We start from the raw sequence: 21214 nt of genomic DNA on the forward strand, positions 1-21214 counted from the left end.
ATAGCAGGACTTTTGATGCTCCTTGGTTGGGGTCTGAGCAAATTATTTGTTGCAATTGCAAACGTAATAAAATGGTGGTCCGATAGTCCAGGATTATGAGGAAAAACATTTAGATCCAGAACATTTATTCCATGGGACAAAACTAGGTCCAGAGTATGACTGTGGCAGTGAGTAGGTCCAGAGACATGTTGGACAAAACCCACTGAGTCGATGATGGCTCCGAAAGCCTTTTGGAGGGGGTCTGTGGACTTTTCCATGTGAATATTAAAGTCACCAAAAATTTGAATATTATTTGCTATGACTACAAGGTCCGATAGGAATTCAGGGAACTCAGTGAGGAACGCTGCATATGGCCCAGGAGGCCTGTAAACAGTAGCTATAAAAAGTGATTGAGTAGGCTGCATAGATTTCATGACTAGAAGCTCAAAAGACGAAAACGTCTAGTTTTTTTTTTGTAAATTGAAATTTGCTATCGTAAATGTTAGCAACACCTCCGCCTTTGCGGGATGCGCGGGGGATATGGTCACTAGTGTAACTAGGAGGAGAGGCCTCATTTAACACAGTAAATTCATCAGGCTTAAACCATGTTTCAGTCAGGCCAATCACATCAAGATTATGATCAGTGATTAGTTCATTGACTATAACTGCCTTGGAAGTGAGGGATCTAACATTAAGTAGCCCTATTTTGAGATGTGAGGTATCACAATCTATTTCAATAATGGCAGGAATGGAGGAGGTCTTTATTCTAGTGAGATTGCTAAGGCGAACACCGCCATGTTTAGTTTTGCCCAACCTAGGTCGAGGCACAGACACGGTCTCAATGGGGATAGCTGAGCTGACTACACTGACTGTGCTAGTGGCAGACTCCACTAAGCTGGCAGGCTGGCTAACAGCCTGCTGCCTGGCCTGCACCCTATTTCATTGTGGAGCTAGAGGAGTTAGAGCCCTGTCTATGTTCGTAGATAAGATGAGAGCACCCCTCCAGCTAGGATGGAGTCCATCACTCCTCAACAGGCCAGGCTTGGTCCTGTTTGTGGGTGAGTCCCAGAAAGAGGGCCAATTATCTACAAATTCTTTCTTTTGGGAGGGACAGGAAACAGTTTTCAACCAGCGATTGAGTTGTGAGACTCTGCTGTAGAGCTCATCACTCCCCCTAACTGGGAGGGGGCCAGAGACAATTAATCGATGCCGACACATCTTTCTAGCTGATTTACACACTGAAGCTATGTTGCCCCAATACCCCGTTCAAAGGCATTTAAATATTTTGTCTTTCCCATTCACCCTCTGAATGGCACACACCCACAATCCATGTCTCAATTGTCTCAAGGCTTAAAAATCCTTCTTTAACCCTTTCATCTACGCTGATTGAAGTGGATTTAACAAGTGACATCAATAAGGGATCATAGCTTTCACCTGGATTCACCTGGTCAGTCTATGTCATGGAAAGAGCATGTTGTTTTTTATGTTTTATACACTCAGTATATAGACTGTCATAATACGATGCTGTAGGATATATAGACTGTCATAATACGATGCTGTAGGATATATAGACTGTCTTAACTAGTGTCTCGTCCACGCTCTCTCTCTCAGGAGGAAGTCGCTATGGCAACTCAGGTGCAGTGGTGTGGTTTGATAGTGTGTGTATAGTGTGTGTGTGTGTGTATGTGTGTGTGTGTGTGTAGTGTGGTGGTGTGATGTGTTTGATGTGGTGTGTGTGTGTGTGTGTGTGTGTGTGTGTGTGTGTGTGTGTGTGTGTGTGTGTGCGTGCGTGCGTGCGTGCGTGCGTGCGTGTGTGTGTGTGTGTGTGGCTTCATGTTAATCCAGAGTGTTGTTCCACACTAACAAAACTCTGCCAGTTCTTTAGCGTCCCCGCTGACTAACCAACCCCAACAGCTATATTAACTACTCTCTCTCTCTCTCTCTCTCTCTCTGTCTCTCTCTCTCTCTCTCTCTCTGTCTCTCTCTCAGTCTCTCTCTCAGTCTCTCTCTCAGTCTCTCTCTCTCTTTCTCTCTCTCTCTATATCTCTCTCTCTCTCTCTCTCTCTCTCTCTCTCTCTCTCGCTCGCTCGCTCGTGCTCACTCACTCTCACTCGCTCTCTCTTTCTCAATTCAATTCAATTCAAGGGCTTTATTGGCATGGGAAACATACGTTAACATTGCCAAAGCAAGTGAGCTAGATAATAAATAAAAGTTAAATAAACAATAAAAAATTAACAGTAAACATTACACTCATAAAATACATTACAAATGTCATATTATGTTTATATACAGTGTTGTAACGATGTGCAACTAGTTAAAGTACAAAAGAGAAAATAAGTAAACATAAATATGGGTTGTATTTACAATGGTGTTTGTTCTTCACTGGTTGACCTTTTCTTGTGGCAACAGGTCACAAATCTTACTGCGGTGATGGCACACTGTGGTTTTTCACACAGTAGATATGGGAGTTTATCAAAATTGGGTTTATTTTCTAATTCTTTGTGGATCTGTGTAATCTGAGGGAAATATGTGTCTCTAATATGGTCGTACATTTGGCAGGAGGTTAGGAAGTGCAGCTCAGTTTCCACCTCATTTTGTGGGCAGTGTGCACATACCCTGTCTTCTCTTGATCAGAACAGATCAGCCTACGGCAGCCTTTCTCAATAGCAAGGCTATGCTCATTGAGTCTGTACATAGTCAAAGCTTTCCTTAAGTTTAGGTCAGTCACAGTGGTCCGGTATTCTGCCACTGTGGGGTCTGTTTGTGTTTGTGAACAGAACCCCAGGACCAGCTTGCTTAGCCTCTCTAGGGCCGGCGGGACGAAATCGTCCCACCTACGTAACAGCCAGTGGAATCCTGTGTCGCGTTATTCAAATACCTTAGAAATGCTATTACTTCAATTTCTCAAACACATGACTATTTTACAGCATTTTAAAGACAAGACTCTCGTTAATCTAACCACACTGTCCGATTTCAAAAAGGCTTTACAACGAAAGCAAAACATTAGATTATGTCAGCAGAGTACCCAGCCAGAAATAATCAGACACCCATTTTTCAAGCTAGCATATAATGTCACAAAAACCCAGAAGACAGCTAAATGCAGCACTAACCTTTGATGATCTTCATCAGATGACACACCTAGGACATTATGTTATACAATACATGCATGTTTTGTTCAATCAAGTTCATACAGTGCTCAAAAAAATAAAGGGAACACTTAAACAACACAATGTAACTCCAAGTCAATCACACTTCTGTGAAATCAAACTGTCCACGTAGGAAGCAACACTGATTGACAATACATTTCACATGCTATTGTGCAAATGGAATAGACAACAGGTGGAAATTATAGGCAATTAGCAAGACACCCCCAAAAAAGGAGTGGTTCTGCAGGTGGGGACCACAGACCACTTCTCAGTTCCTATGCTTCCTGGCTGATGTTTTGGTCACTTTTGAATGCTGGCGATGCTTTCACTCTAGTGGTAGCATGAGACGGAGTCTACAACCCACACAAGTGTCTCAGGTAGTGCAGCTCATCCAGGATGGCACATCAATGCGAGCTGTGGCAAGAAGGTTTGCTGTGTCTGTCAGCGTAGTGTCCAGAGCATGGAGGCGCTACCAGGAGACAGGCCAGTACATCAGGAGACGTGGAGGAGGCCGTAGGAGGGCAACAACCCAGGAGCAGGACCGCCACCTCCGCCTTTGTGCAAGGAGGAGCAGGAGAAGCACTGCCAGAGCCCTGCAAAATGACCTCCAGCAGGCCACAAATGTGCATGTGTCTGCTCAAACGGTCAGAAACAGACTCCATGAGGGTGGTATGAGGGCCCGACGTCCACAGGTGGGGGTTGTGCTTACAGCCCAACACCGTGCAGGACGTTTGGCATTTGCCAGAGAACACCAAGATTGGCAAATTCGCCACTGGCGTCCTGTGCTCTTCACAGATGAAAGCAAGAAGACACTGAGCACATGTGACAGACGTGACAGAGTCTGGAGAACGTTCTGCTGCCTGCAACATCCACCAGCATGACCGGTTTGGCGGTGGGTCAGTCATGGTGTGGGGTGGCATTTCTTTGGGGGGGCCGCACAGCCCTCCATGTGCTCGCCAGAGGTAGCCTGACTGCCATTAGGTACCGAGATAAGATCCTCAGACCCCTTGTGAGACCATATGCTGGTGCGGTTGGCCCTGGGTTCCTCCTAATGCAAGACAATGCTAGACCTCATGTGGCTGGAGTGTGTCAGCAGTTCCTGCAAGAGGAAGGCATTGATGCTATGGACTGGCCCGCCCGTTCCCCAGACCTGAATCTAATTCAGCACATCTGGGACATCATGTCTCGCTCCATCCACCAACGCCACGTTGCACCACAGACTGTCCAGGAGTTGGCAGATGCTTTAGTCCAGGTCTGGGAGGAGATCCCTCAGGAGACCATCCGCCACCTCATCAGGAGCATGCCCAGGCGTTGTAGGGAGGTCATACAGGCACGTGGAGGCCACACACACTACTGAGCCTCATTTTGACTTGTTTTAAGGACATTACATCAAAGTTGGATCAGCCTGTAGTGTGGTTTTCCACTTTAATTTTGAGTGTGACTCCAAATCCAGACCTCCATGGGTTGATAAATTGGATTTCCATTGATTATTTTTGTGTGATTATGTTGTCAGCACATTCAACTATGTAAAGAAAAAAGTATTTAATAAGATTATTTCTTTCATTCAGATCTAGGATGTGTTGTTTAAGTGTTCCCTTTATTTTTTTGAGCAGTATATTTATATCAAAAACCAGCTTTTTACATTAGCATGTGACGTTCAGAACTAGCATACCCCCCGCAAACATCCGGTGAATTTACTAAATTACTCACGATAAACGTTCACAAAAAGCATAACAATTATATTAAGAATTATAGATACAGAACTCCTCTATGCACTCGATATGTACGATTTTAAAATAGCTTTTCGGTGAAAGCACATTTTGCAATATTCTCAGTAGATAGCCCGGCATCACAGGGCTAGCTATTTAGACACCCAGCAAGTTTAGCACTCACCAAAGTCAGATTTACTATAAGAAAAATGTTATTACCTTTGGTGTTCTTCGTCAGAATGCACTCCCAGGACTTCTACTTCAATAACAAATGTTGGTTTGGTCCCAAATAATCCATTGTTATATCCAAACAGCGGCGTTTTGTTCGTGCGTTCAAGACACTATCCGAAAGGGTAAAGAAGGGTGACGAGCACGGCGCATTTCGTGACAAAAAAATTCTAAATATTCCATTACCGTACTTCGAAGCATGTCAACCGCTGTTTAAAATACATTTTTATGCCATTTTTCTCGTAAAAAAGCGATAATATTCCGACCGGGAATCTGCGTTTAGGTAAAAAGAGGAAAGAAAATAAAGCACGGGGTAGATTCGTGCACGCGCCTAAGCCCATTGTCCTCTGATCGGCCACTTGCCAAAAGCGTAAATGTGTTTCAGCCTGGGGCTGCCTCGATATCATTCAGCTTTTTCCCGGGCTCTGAGAGCCTATGGGAGCCGTAGGAAGTGTCATGTTACAGCAAAGATCCTCAGTCTTCAATAAAAAGAGCCAAGATGAACAACAACTTGTCAGACAGGCCACTTCCTGTATGGAATCTTCTCAGGTTTTTGCCTGCCATATGAGTTCTGTTATACTCACAGACACCATTCAAACAGTTTTAGAAACTTTAGGGTGTTTTCTATCCAAAACCAATAATTATATGCATATTCTAGTTACTGGGCAGGAGTAGTAACCAGATTAAATCGGGTACATTTTTTATCCGGCCATGTCAATACTGCCCCCTACCCCCAACAGGTTAGGGGACTCTTCTCCAGGTTCATCTCTCTGTAGGTGATGGCTTTGTTATGGAAGGTTTGGGAATTGCTTCCTTTTAGGGGGTTGTAGAATTTAACGTCTCTTTTATGGATTTTGATAATTACTGGGTATCGGCCTAATTCTGCTCTGCATGCATTATTTGGTGTTTTACGCTGTACACAGAGGATATTTTAGCATGCAGAGTCTCAATTTGATGTTTGTCCCATTTGTGAATTGTTGGTTGGTGAGCGGACCTCAGACCTCACAAACATAAAGGGCAATGGGTTCTACAGTCGTGGCCAAAAGTTTTGAGAATGACACAAATATTAATTTTCACAAAGTCTGCTGCCTCAGTTTGTATGATGTCAATTTGCATATACTCCAGAATGTTATGAAGAGTGATCAGATGAATTGCAATTAATTGCAAAGTCCCTCTTTGCCATGCAAATGAACTGAATCCCCAAAAAATATTTCCACTGAATTTCAGCCCTGCCACAAAAGGACCAGCTGACATCATGTCAGTGATTCTCTCATTAACACAGGTGTGAGTGTTAACGAGGACAAGGCTGGAGATCACTCTGTCATGCTGATTGAGTTTGAATAACAGACTGGAAGCTTCAAAAGGAGGGTGGTGCTTGGAATCATTGTTCTTCCTCTATGAACCATGGTTACCTGCAAGGAAACATTCACCGTCATCATTGCTTTGCACAAAAAGGGCTTCACAGGCAAGGATATTGCTGCCAGTAAGATTGCAGCTAAATCATCCATTTATCGGATCATCAAGAACTTCAAGGAGAGCGGTTCAATTGTTGTGAAGAAGGCTTCAGGGCGCCCAAGAAAGTCCAGAAAGCACCAGGACCGTCTCCTAAAGTTGATTCAGCTGCGGGATCGGGGCACCACCAGTACAGAGCTTGCTCAGGAATGGCAGCAGGCAGGTGTGAGTGCATCTGCACGCACAGTGAGACGAAGACTTTTGGAGGATGGCTGGTGTCAAGAAGGGCAGCAAAGAAGCCACTTCTCTCCAGGAAAAACATCAGAGACAGACTGATATTCTGCAAAAGGTACAGGGATTGGACTGCTGAGGATTGGGGTAAAGTCATTTTCTCTTATGAATCCCCTTTCCGATTGTTTGGGGCATCCGGAAAAAAGCTTGTCCGGAGAAGACAAGGTGAGCGCTACCATCAGTCCTGTGTCATGCCAACAGTAAAGCATCCTGAGACCATTCATGTGTGGGGTTGCTTCTCAGCCAAGGGAGTGGGCTCACTCACAGTTTTGCCTAAGAACACAGCCATGAATAAAGAATGGTACCAACACATCCCGACCAGCAACTTCTCCCAACCATCCAGGAACAGTTTGGTGATGAACAATGCCTTTTCCAGCATGATGGAACACCTTGCCATAAGGCAAAAGGGATAACTAGGTGGCTCGGGGAACAAAACATCGATATTTTGGGTTCATGTCCAGGGAACTCCCCAGACCTTAATCCCATTGAGAACTTGTGGTCAATCCTCAAGAGGCGGGTGGACAAACAAAAACCCACAAATTCTGACAAACTCCAAGCATTGTTTATGTAAGAATGAGCTGCCATCAGTCAGGATGGGGCCCAGAAGTTAATTGACAGCATGCCAGGGCGGATTGCAGAGGTCTTGAAAAAGAAGGGTCAACACTGCAAATATTGACTCTTTGCATCAACTTCATGTAATTGTCAGTAAAAGCCTTTGACACTTATGAAATGCTTGTAATTATACTTCAGTATTCCATAGTAACATCTGACAAAAATATCTAAAGACACTGAGGCAGCAGAGTTTGTGAAAATTAATATTTGTGTCATTCTCAAAACCTTTGGCCACGACTGTATATCTGATCCAAGTATTTTTAGCCAGATCCTAATTGTTATGTCAAATTGTATGCTCCTTTTGATGGCATAGAAGGCCCTTCTTGCCTTGTCTCTCAGATCGTTCACAGCTTTGTGGAAGTTACCTGTGGCGCTGGTGTTTAGGCCGAGGTATGTGTTGTTTTTTTGTGTGCTGGAGGGCAACGATGTCTAGATGGAATTTATATTTCTGGTCCTGGCATCTGGACCTTTTTGGAACACCATTATTTTTGTCTTACTGAGATTTACTGTCAGGCCCAGATCTGACAGAATCTGTGCAGAAGATCTAGGTGCTGCTGTAGGCCCTCCTTGGTTGGGGACAGAAGCACCAGATCATCAGCAAACAGTAAACATTTTACTTCAGATTCTAGTAGGGTGATGCCGGGTGCTGCAGACTGTTCTAGTGCCCTCGTAAATTCGTTAATATATATGTTGAAGAGGGTGGGGCTTAAGCTGCATCCCTGTCTTACCCCATGGCCCTGTGGAAAGAAATGTTTCTGTTTTTTGCCAATAGATTTAACTTCTCTAGGGCCAGTGGGACGAAATCGTCCCACCTACGTAACAGCCAGTGGAATCCTGTGGCGCGTTATTCAAATACCTTAGAAATGCTATTACTTCAATTTCTCAAACATATGACTATTTTACAGCATTTTAAAGACAAGACTCTCGTTAATCTAACCACACTGTCCGATTTCAAAAAGGCTTTACAACGAAAGCAAAACATTAGATTATGTCAGCAGAGTACCCAGCCAGAAATAATCAGACACCCATTTTTCAAGCTAGCATATAATGTCACAAAAACCCAGAAGACAGCTAAATGCAGCACTAACCGTTGATGATCTTCATCAGATGACACACCTAGGACATTATGTTATACAATACATGCATGTTTTGTTCAATCAAGTTCATATTTATATCAAATACCAGCTTTTTACATTAGCATGTGACGTTCAGAACTAGCATACCTCCCGCAAACTTCCGGTGAATTTACTAAAAATTTACTAAATTACTCACGATAAACGTTCACAAAAAGCATAACAATTATTTTAAGAATTATAGATACAGAACTCCTCTATGCACTCGATATGTCCGATTTTAAAATAGCTTTTCGGTGAAAGCACATTTTGCAATATTGTAAGTAGATAGCCCGGCATCACAGGGCTCGCTATTTAGACACCCAGCAAGTTTAGCACTCACCAAAGTCAGATTTACTATAAGAAAAATGTTATTACCTTTGGTGTTCTTCGTCAGAATGCGCTCCCAGGACTTCTACTTCAATAACAAATGTTGGTTTGGTCCCAAATAATCCATAGTTATATCCAAACAGCGGCGTTTTGTTCGTGTGTTCAAGACACTATCCGAAAGGGTAAAGAAGGGTGACGAGCACGACGCATTTCGTGACAAAAAAATTCTAAATATTCCATTACCGTACTTCGAAGCATGTCAACCGCTGTTTAAAATAAATTTTTATGCCATTTTTCTCGTAAAAAAAGCGATAATATTCCGACCGGGAATCTGCGTTTAGGTAAAAAGAGGAAAGAAAATAAAGCATGGGGTCGACTCGTGCACGCGCCTAAGCCCATTGTCCTCTGATCGGCCACTTGCCAAAAGCGCAAATGTGTTTCAGCCTGGGGCTGGAATTACATCGTTCAGCTTTTTCCCGCCTTCTGAGAGCCTATGGGAGCCGTAGGAAGTGTCACGTAACAGCAGAGATCCCCTGTTTTGGATAGAGATGATCAAGGTGGGCAAGAAATGGTCAGACAGGCCACTTCCTGTAAGGAACCTTCTCAGGTTTTTGCCTGCCATATGAGTTCTGTTATACTCACAGACACCATTCAAACAGTTTTAGAAACTTTAGGGTGTTTTCTATCGAAAGCCAATAATTATATGCATATTCTAGTTTCTGGGCAGTAGTAATAACCAGATTAAATCGGGTACGTTTTTTATCCAGCCGTGTAAATACTGCCCCCTACCCCCAACAGGTTAATAACACCACTTATCATCAATTTGTATAGCTGTTCTAGTGCCCTTGCCAATTCGTTGATGTATATTTTGAAGAGGTTGAGGCTTAAGCTGCATCTCTCTCCCTCTCCCTCTCCCCCCTCTCTCTCTCTCTCTCTCCTTCTCCCTCTCCCTCTCTCCCTCCCCACCAGGAGGAGGAGTCTCTGCGAGGTCAGGTGAAGGATCTGGAGGAGAAGTTAGAGACTCTGAGGATGAAGAGGACAGAGGACAAGGTACCGTTATTAGTATCATGTTTATTCATATACGGAATTATGATTATTATTATATTTATAATTATTTAGATATTGTTTTTTCCAATGGCATGCATTGAAACGTGTGGCTTTCTTTTGCAAAATAACTATGAATTAACAGATTTATTTTCTAATAATTGTCAACGTATAACATCACTTGTGTGTGGGACGTTCACTTTATTGCAAGGAACCATAACAGGTTTGGGGGGGGGGGGGGATGGGGGATGGTTCACAGGGGTTTCTGGGTGGGGAGTGACCAATGGGTGGGTTTCTGGGTGGGGAACGACCAATGGGTGGGTTTCTGGGTGGGGAACGACCAATGGGTGGGTTTCTGGGTGGGGAGTGACCAATGGGTGGGTTTCTGGGTGGGGAGTGACCAATGGGTGGGTTTCTGGGTGGGGAACGACCAATGGGTGGGTTTCTGGGTGGGGAGTGACCAATGGGTGGGTTTCTGGGTGGGGAGTGACCAATGGGTGGGTTTCTGGGTGGGGAACGACCAATGGGAGGTTTCTGGGTGGGGAGTGACCAATGGGTGGGTTTCTGGGTGGGTAACGACCAATGGGTGGGTTTCTGGGTGGGGAACGACCAATGGGGGGGTTTCTGGGTGGGGAGTGACCAATGGGTGGGTTTCTGGGTGGGGAGTGACCAATGGGTGGGTTTCCCTGTGGCTCCTGCTTTTTATTCTACGTCCATGATCTTATTAACACTAAAGATAATATTTACATTAGTTATTAACACTGAAGATAATGACTACATTAGTTATTAACACTGAAGATAATGACTACATTAGTTATTAACACTAAAGATAATGTTTACATTAGTTATTACCACTAAAGAAAACAATTACATTCGTTTTCAACACTAAAGAAAACAATTACGTTAGTTATTAACACTAAAGATAATGACTACATTAGTTATTAACACTAAAGAAAACAATTACATTAGTTATTAACACTAAAGATAACAATTACATTAGTTATTAACACTAAAGAAAACAATTATATTTGTTATTAACACTAAAGAAAACAATTACATTATTTATCAACACTAAAGAAAACAATTACATTAGTTATTAACACTAAAGATGTATTTTTTTTCCCTTTTTTCCCCACCTTTATTTAACCAGGTAGGCCAGTTGAGAACAAGTTCTCATTTACAACTGCGACCAGGCCAAGATAAAGCAAAGCAGTTTGACACATACAACAACACAGAGTTACACATGGAATAATTAAACGTACAGTCAATAACACAATAGATAAGTCTATATACAGTGTGTGCAAATGAAGTAAGATTAGGGAGGTAAGGAAATAAATAGGCCATAGTGGCGAAGTAATTACAATTTAGCAAATAAACACTGGAGTGATAGATGTACAGAAGATGAATGTGCAAGTAGAGATACTGGGGTGCAAAGGAGCAAAAAAAATAAAGAAATAAATAACAATATGGGGATGAAGTAGTTGGATGGGCTATTTGCAGATGGGCTATGTACAGGTGCAATGATCTGTAAGCTGCTCTGATAGCTGATGCTTAAAGTTAGTGAGGGAGATATGAGTCTCCAGCTTCAGTGATTTTTGCAATTCGTTCCAGTCATTGGCAGCAGAGAACTGGAAGGAAAGGCAGCCAAAGGAGGTGTTGGATTTGGGGGTGACCAGTGAAATATACCTGCTGGAGCACGTGCTACGAGTGCTGCTATGGTGACCAGTGAGCTGAGATAAGACGGGGCTTTACCTAGCAAAGAAAAGTGGGTTTGGCGACGAGATAATGATGTCATTAGTTATTAACGCTAAAGATAATGGTGGCATCACCAACAAAAACAAAAAAAAATCCCTGATGCTTCAAATTGTGGTGTCAGCATTCTGTAAGGATAGAAGCTTGGAGACGAGAAGCAAGTACAGGGAGTGAACATTTAATTAAGAAACAGACACGAAACTCAGACATGAAACTCAGACTCTGAATAATACGGAGTGTTGCTGGCCTTTTACTCCACCCATTCCATTGGAGGCTGAATCACATCAAATGTGACTCGTTTCAGGAAACTAGGCATATGTCGCGGGTCACTATTTCACAGGAGAGACGTTTGAACGTAAACTTTTATTTTTTTATTCATTTTGTGGGGGCAGAAATGCCTTCTGGAACATGTGAACTTTTATGTGCCTTAATAACAACATTTTATGCCCTCTGTAAATGCGAATAAAATGGTTAAATTGCGAGCCTAGTTGGTTTAGCCACAGAAAAGGTCAGGAACCTTCCCGCTAGCCATGATTGGCTGAGATAATGGATGGGCTGGACATGCCGAGAGATGGGTTCAGATTGGTCTGCCATGTAACATGATCTCTGGAGGACCGAGTTTTGAAACCAGTGGAATTTAGCTAGCTATCTAGCTAGCTAATGGCATTAATATCAACTTTATCAATCAGATGGTTAACTAGCAAATATATTTTGTTTTCCCCTCACATCTAAAGCTGCCTGATGATATAGCTAGCGAATTGATAGTAAAGCTAGGATGAATGTCAGAGGCCAGTTAGCTAAAACAATAGCGGCTGGTCTGGAGTTCGTCTGAAATGGACCAATATATTTCACATGATAAGCAAACTACTGTCATGCCACAAAAAAAAATCTATGTACACAGATAAGAGACAATTACCTTCAAGTAGATCGTTTTGGTTTTACTTACCTCATCATCCCTTGCTCAATTGGCTAGCTAATTCCAGAGATTTCATTGATTGAAAACAATTGAGCCAATGGTTAAGCAGCTGTTGTTTTAGCAGAGAGAACTGATTGGTCAGGAGTTAAAAGGTCCTCTACAAGTTTACCAATCTCTTGGTAGCGTGACAATAGTGACAGAACTTAGAGCACGTGCAGAATCAAAATCTACAAGTGTATTTTTGATTCACAGCAGAATATTCATACTCGTAAATGGCTTGTAACAATTCTGAAAATAAATCATGCTTCCAAAACTTATTGAATATATTCAAATGTCAAGTTACAAGTTTGCAACTGTTGTTAAATCTTTCACACGTTATGATACAAGCTTGTGAAATTAAGTGACACATTAGCGAATTGTACTTGCAACCACGAATCTCAATTCTGTGTCCACAAAATAAAAATAAAAAACAAACACGAAGTTCTGTCATCATTATAATGCTATAGCTCTCCAGCATATACTCTCAGACTACAACCTCATTGATGCCTGGCGAGCACATAATCCTACAACAGAGTACACTTTCTTCTCAAACAGGCATAAATCAATCTCATTAATTCATCCTATTATCTACACCTCTATTTTCTTTTATCAAGAAAATAGAAATGAGACAAATTAGCTTGTCTGACCACCACTCTGACTACTGCCAACTACACATTTCAGAATATCCTAAAAGAACCACAAGATGGTGTTTCAATGTTTCATTCCTCCAAAATACTACATTCTGTGATCAATCTGAAATGTAACCCAAATGAATTCATAATGATCAATAAAAATTCAGTCGATGACCCCCCAGATTCTATGGGATGCCACCAAAAGTTTTATTGAAAATAATGCAACTGAATTTACCATCTGAGTTGAATACGCTCAGATCAATTAAATCCAACCTCAGTAGATGGAATAATATCCCAGTTGCTTTATTAATAACCAGCAGAATATCTATTGTAAAAATGAATAAATTGCCATGGCTGAATTTCTGTAGTTCAATGCTTCCCATGGATCCCCCTTCAGGCTATTGGGATAAAATCTATAGTGTGATTTCAAAATGTATATGGCAAGGTAAATTATCCTGGATAAAATTGACACAAAGGGGGAAAGACGTAAGAGGACTCTCCTTACCAAACTTTAAATTGTATTTCCAGCCACTAGCATTTCGCCCCATCCTAAATTTGTTTAGACATGATTCTTCCGCCCCCCTGGCTGTGAATAGAGAGAAATATGGTGTCTCCTATTGCCCTGGAAGAGGTGGTCTCCACTGATATAGTCCTTAAACAATGTAATATGGTGTCTCCTATTGCCCTGGAAGAGGTGGTCCCCACTGATATATCCCTTAAACAATGTAATATGGTGTCTCCTATTGCCCTGGAAGAGGTGGTCCCCACTGATATATCCCTTAAACAATGTAATATGGTGTCTCCTATTGCCCTCGAAGAGGTGGTCCCCACTGATATATCCCTTAACCTCTATGGGCTAGCCTACTCAACAGCCAGTTGAATCCTGTGGCGCGTTATTCAAATACCTTAGAAATGCTATTACTTCAATTTTTCAAAAATATAACTATTTTACACCATTTTAAAGATAAGACTCTCGTTAATCTAACCACACTGTCCGATTTCAAAAAGGCTTTACAACGAAAGCAAAACATTAGATTATGTCAGCAGAGTACCCAGCCAGAAATAATCAGACACCCATTTTTCAAGCTAGCATATAATGTCACATAAACCCAAACCACAGCTAAATGTAGCACTAACCTTTGGTGATCTTCATCAGATGACAACCCTAGGACATTATGTTATACAATACATGCATGTTTTGTTCAATCAAGTTCATATTTATATCAAAAACCAGCTTTTTACATTAGCATGTGACTAGCATGTGACTAGCATTCCCACCGAACACTGCCGGTGAATTGACTAAATTACTCACGATAAACGTTCACAAAAAACATAACAATTATTTTAAGAATTATAGATACAGAACTCCTCTATGCACTCGATATGTCCGATTTTAAAATAGCTTTTTGGTGAAAGCACATTTTGTAATATTCTCAGTAGATAGCCCGGCATCACAGGGCTAGCTATTTTAGACACCCAGCAAGTTTAGCACTCATCAAAGTCAGATTTACTATAAGAAAAATGTTATTACCTTTGTTGTCTTCGTCAGAATGCACTCCCAGGACTTCTACTTGAATAACAAATGTTGGTTTGGTCCAAAATAATCCATCGTTATATCCAAACAGCGGCGTTTTGTTCGTGTGTTCAAGACACTATCCTAAAGGGTAAATAAGGGTGGCGAGCATGGCGCAATTCGTGACAAAAAAATTCTAAATATTCCATTACCGTACTTCGAAGCATGTCAACCGCTGTTTAAAATCAATTTTTATGCCATTTTTCTCATAAAAAAGCGATAATATTTCGACCGGGAATCTGTGTTTAGGTAAACAGACAAAGGAAAAGAAAGCATTCGGTCGACGCGGGCACGCGCCTAAGCCTATAGTACTCTGAGTGGCCACTTGCCAAAAGCGATAAAGTGTTTCAGCCAGAGCCTGCCTCGATATCGTTCAGCTTTTTCCCGGGCTCTGAGACCCTATGGAAGCCGTAGGAAGTGTCACGTTATTGCACAGATCCTGAGTCTTCAATAAAAAGAGCCAAGATGAAACACTACTTCTCAGACAGGCCACTTCCTGCATGAAATCTTCTCAGGTTTTGGCCTGCCATATGAGTTCTGTTATACTCACAGACACCATTCAAACAGTTTTAGAAACTTTAGGGTGTTTTCTATCCAAAGCCAATAATTATATGCATATTCTAGTTACTGGGCAGGAGTAGTAACCAGATTAAATCGGGTACGTTTTTTATCCGGCTGTGTCAATACTGCCCCCTAGCCCTAACAGGTTAAACAATGTAATATGGTATCTCCTATTGCCCTGGAAGAGGTAGTCTTCTCTGATATATCCCTTAAACAATGTAATATGATATCTCCTATTACCCTGGAAGAGGTGGTCACTTAACCTCTCTAGGCTAGGCGGGACGAATTCGTCCCACCTACGTAACAGCCACTGCTATCCTGTGGCGCGATTTTCAAAACCTTAAAAATCCTATTACTTCAATTTCTCAAACATATGACTATTTTACAGCCATTTAAAGACAAGACTCTCGTTAATCTAACCACACTGTCCGATTTCAAAAAGGCTTTACAACGAAAGCAAAACATTAGATTATGTCAGCAGAGTACCAAGCCAGAAATAATCAGACACCCATTTTTCAAGCCAGCATATAATGTCACCAAAACCCAGAAGACAGCTAAATGCAGCACTCACCTTTGATGATCTTCATCAGATGACAACCCTAGGACATTATGTTATACAATACATGCATGTTTTGTTCAATCAAGTTCATATTTATATCAAAAACCAGCTTTTTACATTAGCATGTGACGTTCAGAACTAGCATACCCCCCGCAAACTTCCGGGGAATTCGCTAACATTTTACTAAATTACTCACGATAAACGTTCACAAAAAGCATAACAATTATTTTAAGAATTATAGATACAGACCTCCTCTATGCACTCGATATGTCCGATTTTAAAATAGCTTTTTGGTGAAAGCACATTTTGCAATATTCTAAGTACATAGCCCAGGCATCACGGGCTCGCTATTTAGACACCCGGCAAGTTTAGCACTCACCATAATCATATTTACTATTATAAAAGTTTCATTACCTTTTGTTGTCTTTGTCAGAATACACACCCAGGACTGCTACTTCAATAACAAATGTTGGTTTGGTCCAAAATAATCCATCGTTATATCCGAATAGCGGCGTTTTGTTCGTGCGTTCCAGACACTATCCGAAATAGTAAAGAAGTGTCACGCGCATGGCGCAATTCGTGACAATAAAATTCTAAGTATTCCATTACCGTACTTCGAAGCATGTCAACCGCTGTTTAAAATCAATTTTTACGACATTTTTCTCGTAGAAAAGCGATAATATTCCGACAGGGAATCTCCTTTTCGGCAAACAGAGGAAAAAATCCCAAAGGCGGGGGCGGTCGGGGTCACGCGCATAAGCCAGTGTCCCTTGATCGGCCACTTGAGAAAGGCGATAATGTGTTTCAGCCTGGGGCTGGAATGACGACATTCTGTTTTTTCCCGGGCTCTGAGCGCCTATGGACGACGTGGGAAGTGTCACGTTAGAGCAGAGATCCTTAGTAAATGATAGAGATGGAAAAGAAGTTCAACAAATGGTCAGACAGGCCACTTCCTGTAAAGGAATCTCTCAGGTTTTGACCTGCCATTTGAGTTCTGTTATACTCACAGACACCATTCAAACAGTTTTAGAAAATTTAGGGTGTTTTCTATCCATATGTAATAAGTATATGCATATTCTAGTTACTGGGTAGGAGTGGTAACCAGATTAAATCGGGTATGTTTTTTATCCAGCCGTGTCAATACTGCCCCCTAGCCCTAACAGGTTAAACAATGTAATATGCTATCTCCTATTACCCTGGAAGAGGTGGTCCCTTAAACAATGTAATATGGTATCTCCTATTACCCTGGAAGAGGTAGTCTTCAAAGATATATCCCTTAAATCAATGTAAAATACACTTTGGTCCTATTATTGCTCACACAATTAGTATTTGGTGCAATATTTTTTAAATAATGTAACTGGGAATCAAAATGGCATGCCCATACTCCAATATTTCACAACGATGCCTTTTGCATTCTTACAATGGTCCAAATGTAGAATCTGTACCCTTACCAATATCATGGATAGTAATGGTTGAAGAATATTCCAAGATTTGAAAGATACATTCCCATTATACAACTCCTTTTGTCGATATTTGCAACGTAACTACCGGAACCATCCAATGATGAGATTTATAAGTAAATGATCTGGGCTCCAGAAAGGACTGATCTCTATAATATATAAACAACTTTTGGAAAGCTCATATTGGTAGTAGAGTAGTGGTCTGAGGTAACTGTCACGTCCTGACCAGTAAAAAGGGGTTGTTTGTTATTGTAGTTTGGTCAGGGCGTGGCAGGGGGTGTTTGTTTAGTGTGTTTCGGGGGGTTTTGTTTGATGTTCTATGTTTTCTATTTCTATGTGTTTATCTAGTTTTTCAATTTCTTTGTTGGGATTTTGGAACGACCTCCGATTAGAGGCAGCTGGTTGTCGTTGACTCTAATTGGAGGCCATATTTAACCTGTTAGGACTAGGGGGCAGTATTTACACCGCCGGATAAAAAACGTACCCGATTTAATCTGGTTACCACTCCTACCCAGTAACTAGAATATGCATATACTTATTACATATGGATAGAAAACACCCTAAAGTTTCTAAAACTGTTTGAATGGTGTCTGTGAGTATAACAGAACTCATTGGGCAGGCAAAAAACTGAGAAGGTTTCATGCAGGAAGTGGCCTGTCTGACAAGGTGTCGTTCTTCTTGTCTCTGTTTATTGAAGAGTGAGGATCTTAGCTGTCCCGTGACACTTCCTACGGCTGCCATAGGGTCTCAGAAGGCGGTAAAAAGCTGAATCGTGGCTTTGCAGGCTCTGGCTGAAAAAAAGTAGCGAGTTTGGGTAGTGGCTGGTTACAGTACTGTGAGACTCAGGCTCGTGCCCGCGTCGACCGAAAGCTTTGTTTACTTTCCTCTGTTTAGCTAAATGGACATTCCCGGTCGGAATATTATCGCTTTTTTACAAGAAAAATGGCATAAAAATGGATTTTAAACAGCGGTTGACATGCGTTGAAGTACGGTAATGGAATATTTAGATTATTTTTGTCACGAATTGCGCCATGCGCACGACCCTGATTTACCATTTCAGATAGTGTCTGGGACGCACGAACAAAACGCCGCTATTCGGATATAACAATGGATTATTTTGGACCAAACCAACATTTGTTATTGAAGTAGCAGTCCTGGGAGTGCATTCTGACGAAGACAACAAAAGGTAATCTAACTTTTATAACAGTAAACCTGATATTGGTGAGTGCTAAACTTGCCGGGTGTCTAAATAGCTAGCCCGTGATGCCTGGGCTATGTACTTAGAATATTGCAAAATGTGCTTTCACCAAAAAGCTATTTTAAAATCGGACATATCGAGTGCATAGAGGAGTTCTGTATCTATAATTCTTAAAATAATTGTTATGCTTTTTGTGAACATTTATCGTGAGTAATTTAGAAAATTGTTAGTGAATTCGCCGGAAGTTTGCTAGTTCTGAACGTCACATGCTAATGTAAAAAGCTGGTTTTTGATATAAATATGAACTTGATTGAACAAAACATGCATGTATTGTATAACATAATGTCCTAGGGTTGTCATCTGATGAAGATCATCAAAGGTTAGTGCTGCATTTAGCTGTCTTCTGGGTTTTTGTGACATTATATGCTAGCTTGAAAAATGAGTGTCTGATTATTTCTGGCTTGGTACTCTGCTGAATAATCTAATGTTTTGCTTTCGTTGTAAAGCCTTTTTGAAATCGGACAGTGTGGTTAGATTAACGAGAGTCTTGTCTTTAAATAGCTGTAAAATAGTCATATGTTTGAGAAATTTAAGTAATAGCATTTCAAAGGTTTTGAAAATCGCGCCACAGGATTCAACTGGCTGTTACGTAGGTGGGACGAATTCGTCCCGCCTAGCCCAGAGAGGTTAAGTGGGTTAGTTTTCTCTTGTGTTTGTGAGCTGTTGTTTCCTTGTATAGTCTGAGCACCTTACGGGACTGTTTTTGTCATTTGTTTTGTGTAAGTGTTTTTGTTGTTTTTCCTTCTAATAAAAGAAGATGATAAATATACCCGCTGCAGTTTGGTCCACTCCTTACGACGAACGTTACAGGACTGATCTCTATAATATATAAACAACTTTTGTAAAGCTCATATTCTGAGCTAGCCATTAAACAAGTATGGTCCACAGATCTAATTGAATCTGAACAACACTTTGAACTGGGACAGAATATGGAAAAATATGACCTTGGCATCCCGTAATCCAAACCATCAACCTATATATTTTAAGTTTGTCCACAGGCTGTATTTAACACCAAGGTAGCCTTTTAAGATGAAATTGGTCCCAACTCCCCAACTGTTCACTGTGTCCTATAAATCAGGTGGGATGGGGGATGGGGACTAAGGGGGAAAGGGTTTATCTTAGCATTTCTTTGATATATATATTGTTTTTAGCCTTGGTCAAGAAAAATGATATATTTCATCTACAGTGGCTGTCTATGTATCAATTGTGCTATACAAATAAAGTGTATTATTGTGATAGTGTTGATTTTGATGATGATGATTATTGTTATTATTGTTATTGTTATTATTTATCATAATATTATTGTTATTATTATTATTGTTATTATTGTTATTATTTATAAGAATATTATTGTTATTATTGTTATTATTTATAAGAATATTATTGTTATTGTTATTATTTATAATAATATTATTGTTATTATTGTTATTGTTATTGTTATTATTTATAATAATTATAATATTTATAATAATATTATTGTTATTGTTATTATTTATAATATATTTATAATATATTTCTAATTGTTATTATTTATAATAATATTATTGTTATTATTGTTACTATTTATAATAATAATATTATTATTGTTATTATTTATAATTACATTTTACATTTTTTTTAAATAATATTATAATATAATATTATAATATTTAATATTAATATTAATTTAATATTAATATTAATTTAATATATTTAATATTAATATTAATATTTAATAATATTATTGTTATTATTGTTATTATTGTTATTATTTATAATAATATTATTGTTATTATTTTTATTATTTATAATATTATTATTGTTATTATTGTTATTATTTATAATAATATTATTGTTATTATTATTATGATGATGAAGGTCAAGCTGAAGGAGCTGGAGAAACATAAGATCCAGTTGGAGCAGCTCCAGGAATGGAAGAACAAGATGCAGGAGCAGCAGAACGACCTGACAAAACAACTCAAAGAGGCCAAGAAGGTAAAGAAAGCAACCATCACTTTACCTCACAGTGCTTCAATTCATCACTTTACTGCACAGTACTACTAATTAATCAGTTTACTTCACAGTACCTCTAATTAATCAGTTTACCTCACAGTACTTCTAATTTATCAGTTTACCTCAAAGTACATCTAATTCATCCGTTCACCTCACAGTACCTCTAATTAATCAGTTTACCTCACAGTACTTCTAATTCATCAGTTTACCTCAAAGTACTTCTAATTTATCAGTTTACCTCAAAGTACTTCTAATTTATCAGTTTACCTCAAAGTACTTCTAATTTATCAGTTTACCTCACAGTACTTCTAATTCATCAGTTTACCTCACAGTGTTACTGTCAGTTCACCTCACAGTACCTCTAATTAATCAGTTTACCTCACAGTACTTCTAATTCATCAGTTTACCTCACAGTGTTACTGTCAGTTCACCTCAAAGTACCTCTAATTAATCAGTTTACCTCACAGTACTTCTAATTCATCAGTTCACCTCACAGTACTTCTAATTCATCAGTTCACCTCAAAGTACTTCTAATTTATCAGTTTACCTCACAGTACTTCTAATTCATC

At 40.2% G+C, this 21214-nt stretch overlaps 1 protein-coding gene across 1 annotated transcript in view; it reads left to right on the plus strand.

The window, feature by feature from the left end:
* LOC106611399 (dynactin subunit 1) overlaps window positions 1–21214 on the plus strand; it is a gene marked incomplete at its 3' end in the record, with an annotated part of 283242 nt that overhangs the window by 203823 nt on the left and 58205 nt on the right. Inside the window, exons 9-10 of the mRNA XM_082955503.1 lie at window positions 9829–9909; window positions 20511–20627. Of these exons, the coding sequence (XP_082811629.1) occupies window positions 9829–9909; window positions 20511–20627 (198 nt within the window). The remainder of the gene's footprint in view (window positions 1–9828; window positions 9910–20510; window positions 20628–21214) is intronic.

This window comes from Salmo salar, chromosome 09, assembly GCF_965601325.2.
Source record: "Salmo salar chromosome 09, fSalSal1, whole genome shotgun sequence".
NCBI lineage: Eukaryota > Metazoa > Chordata > Actinopteri > Salmoniformes > Salmonidae > Salmo > Salmo salar.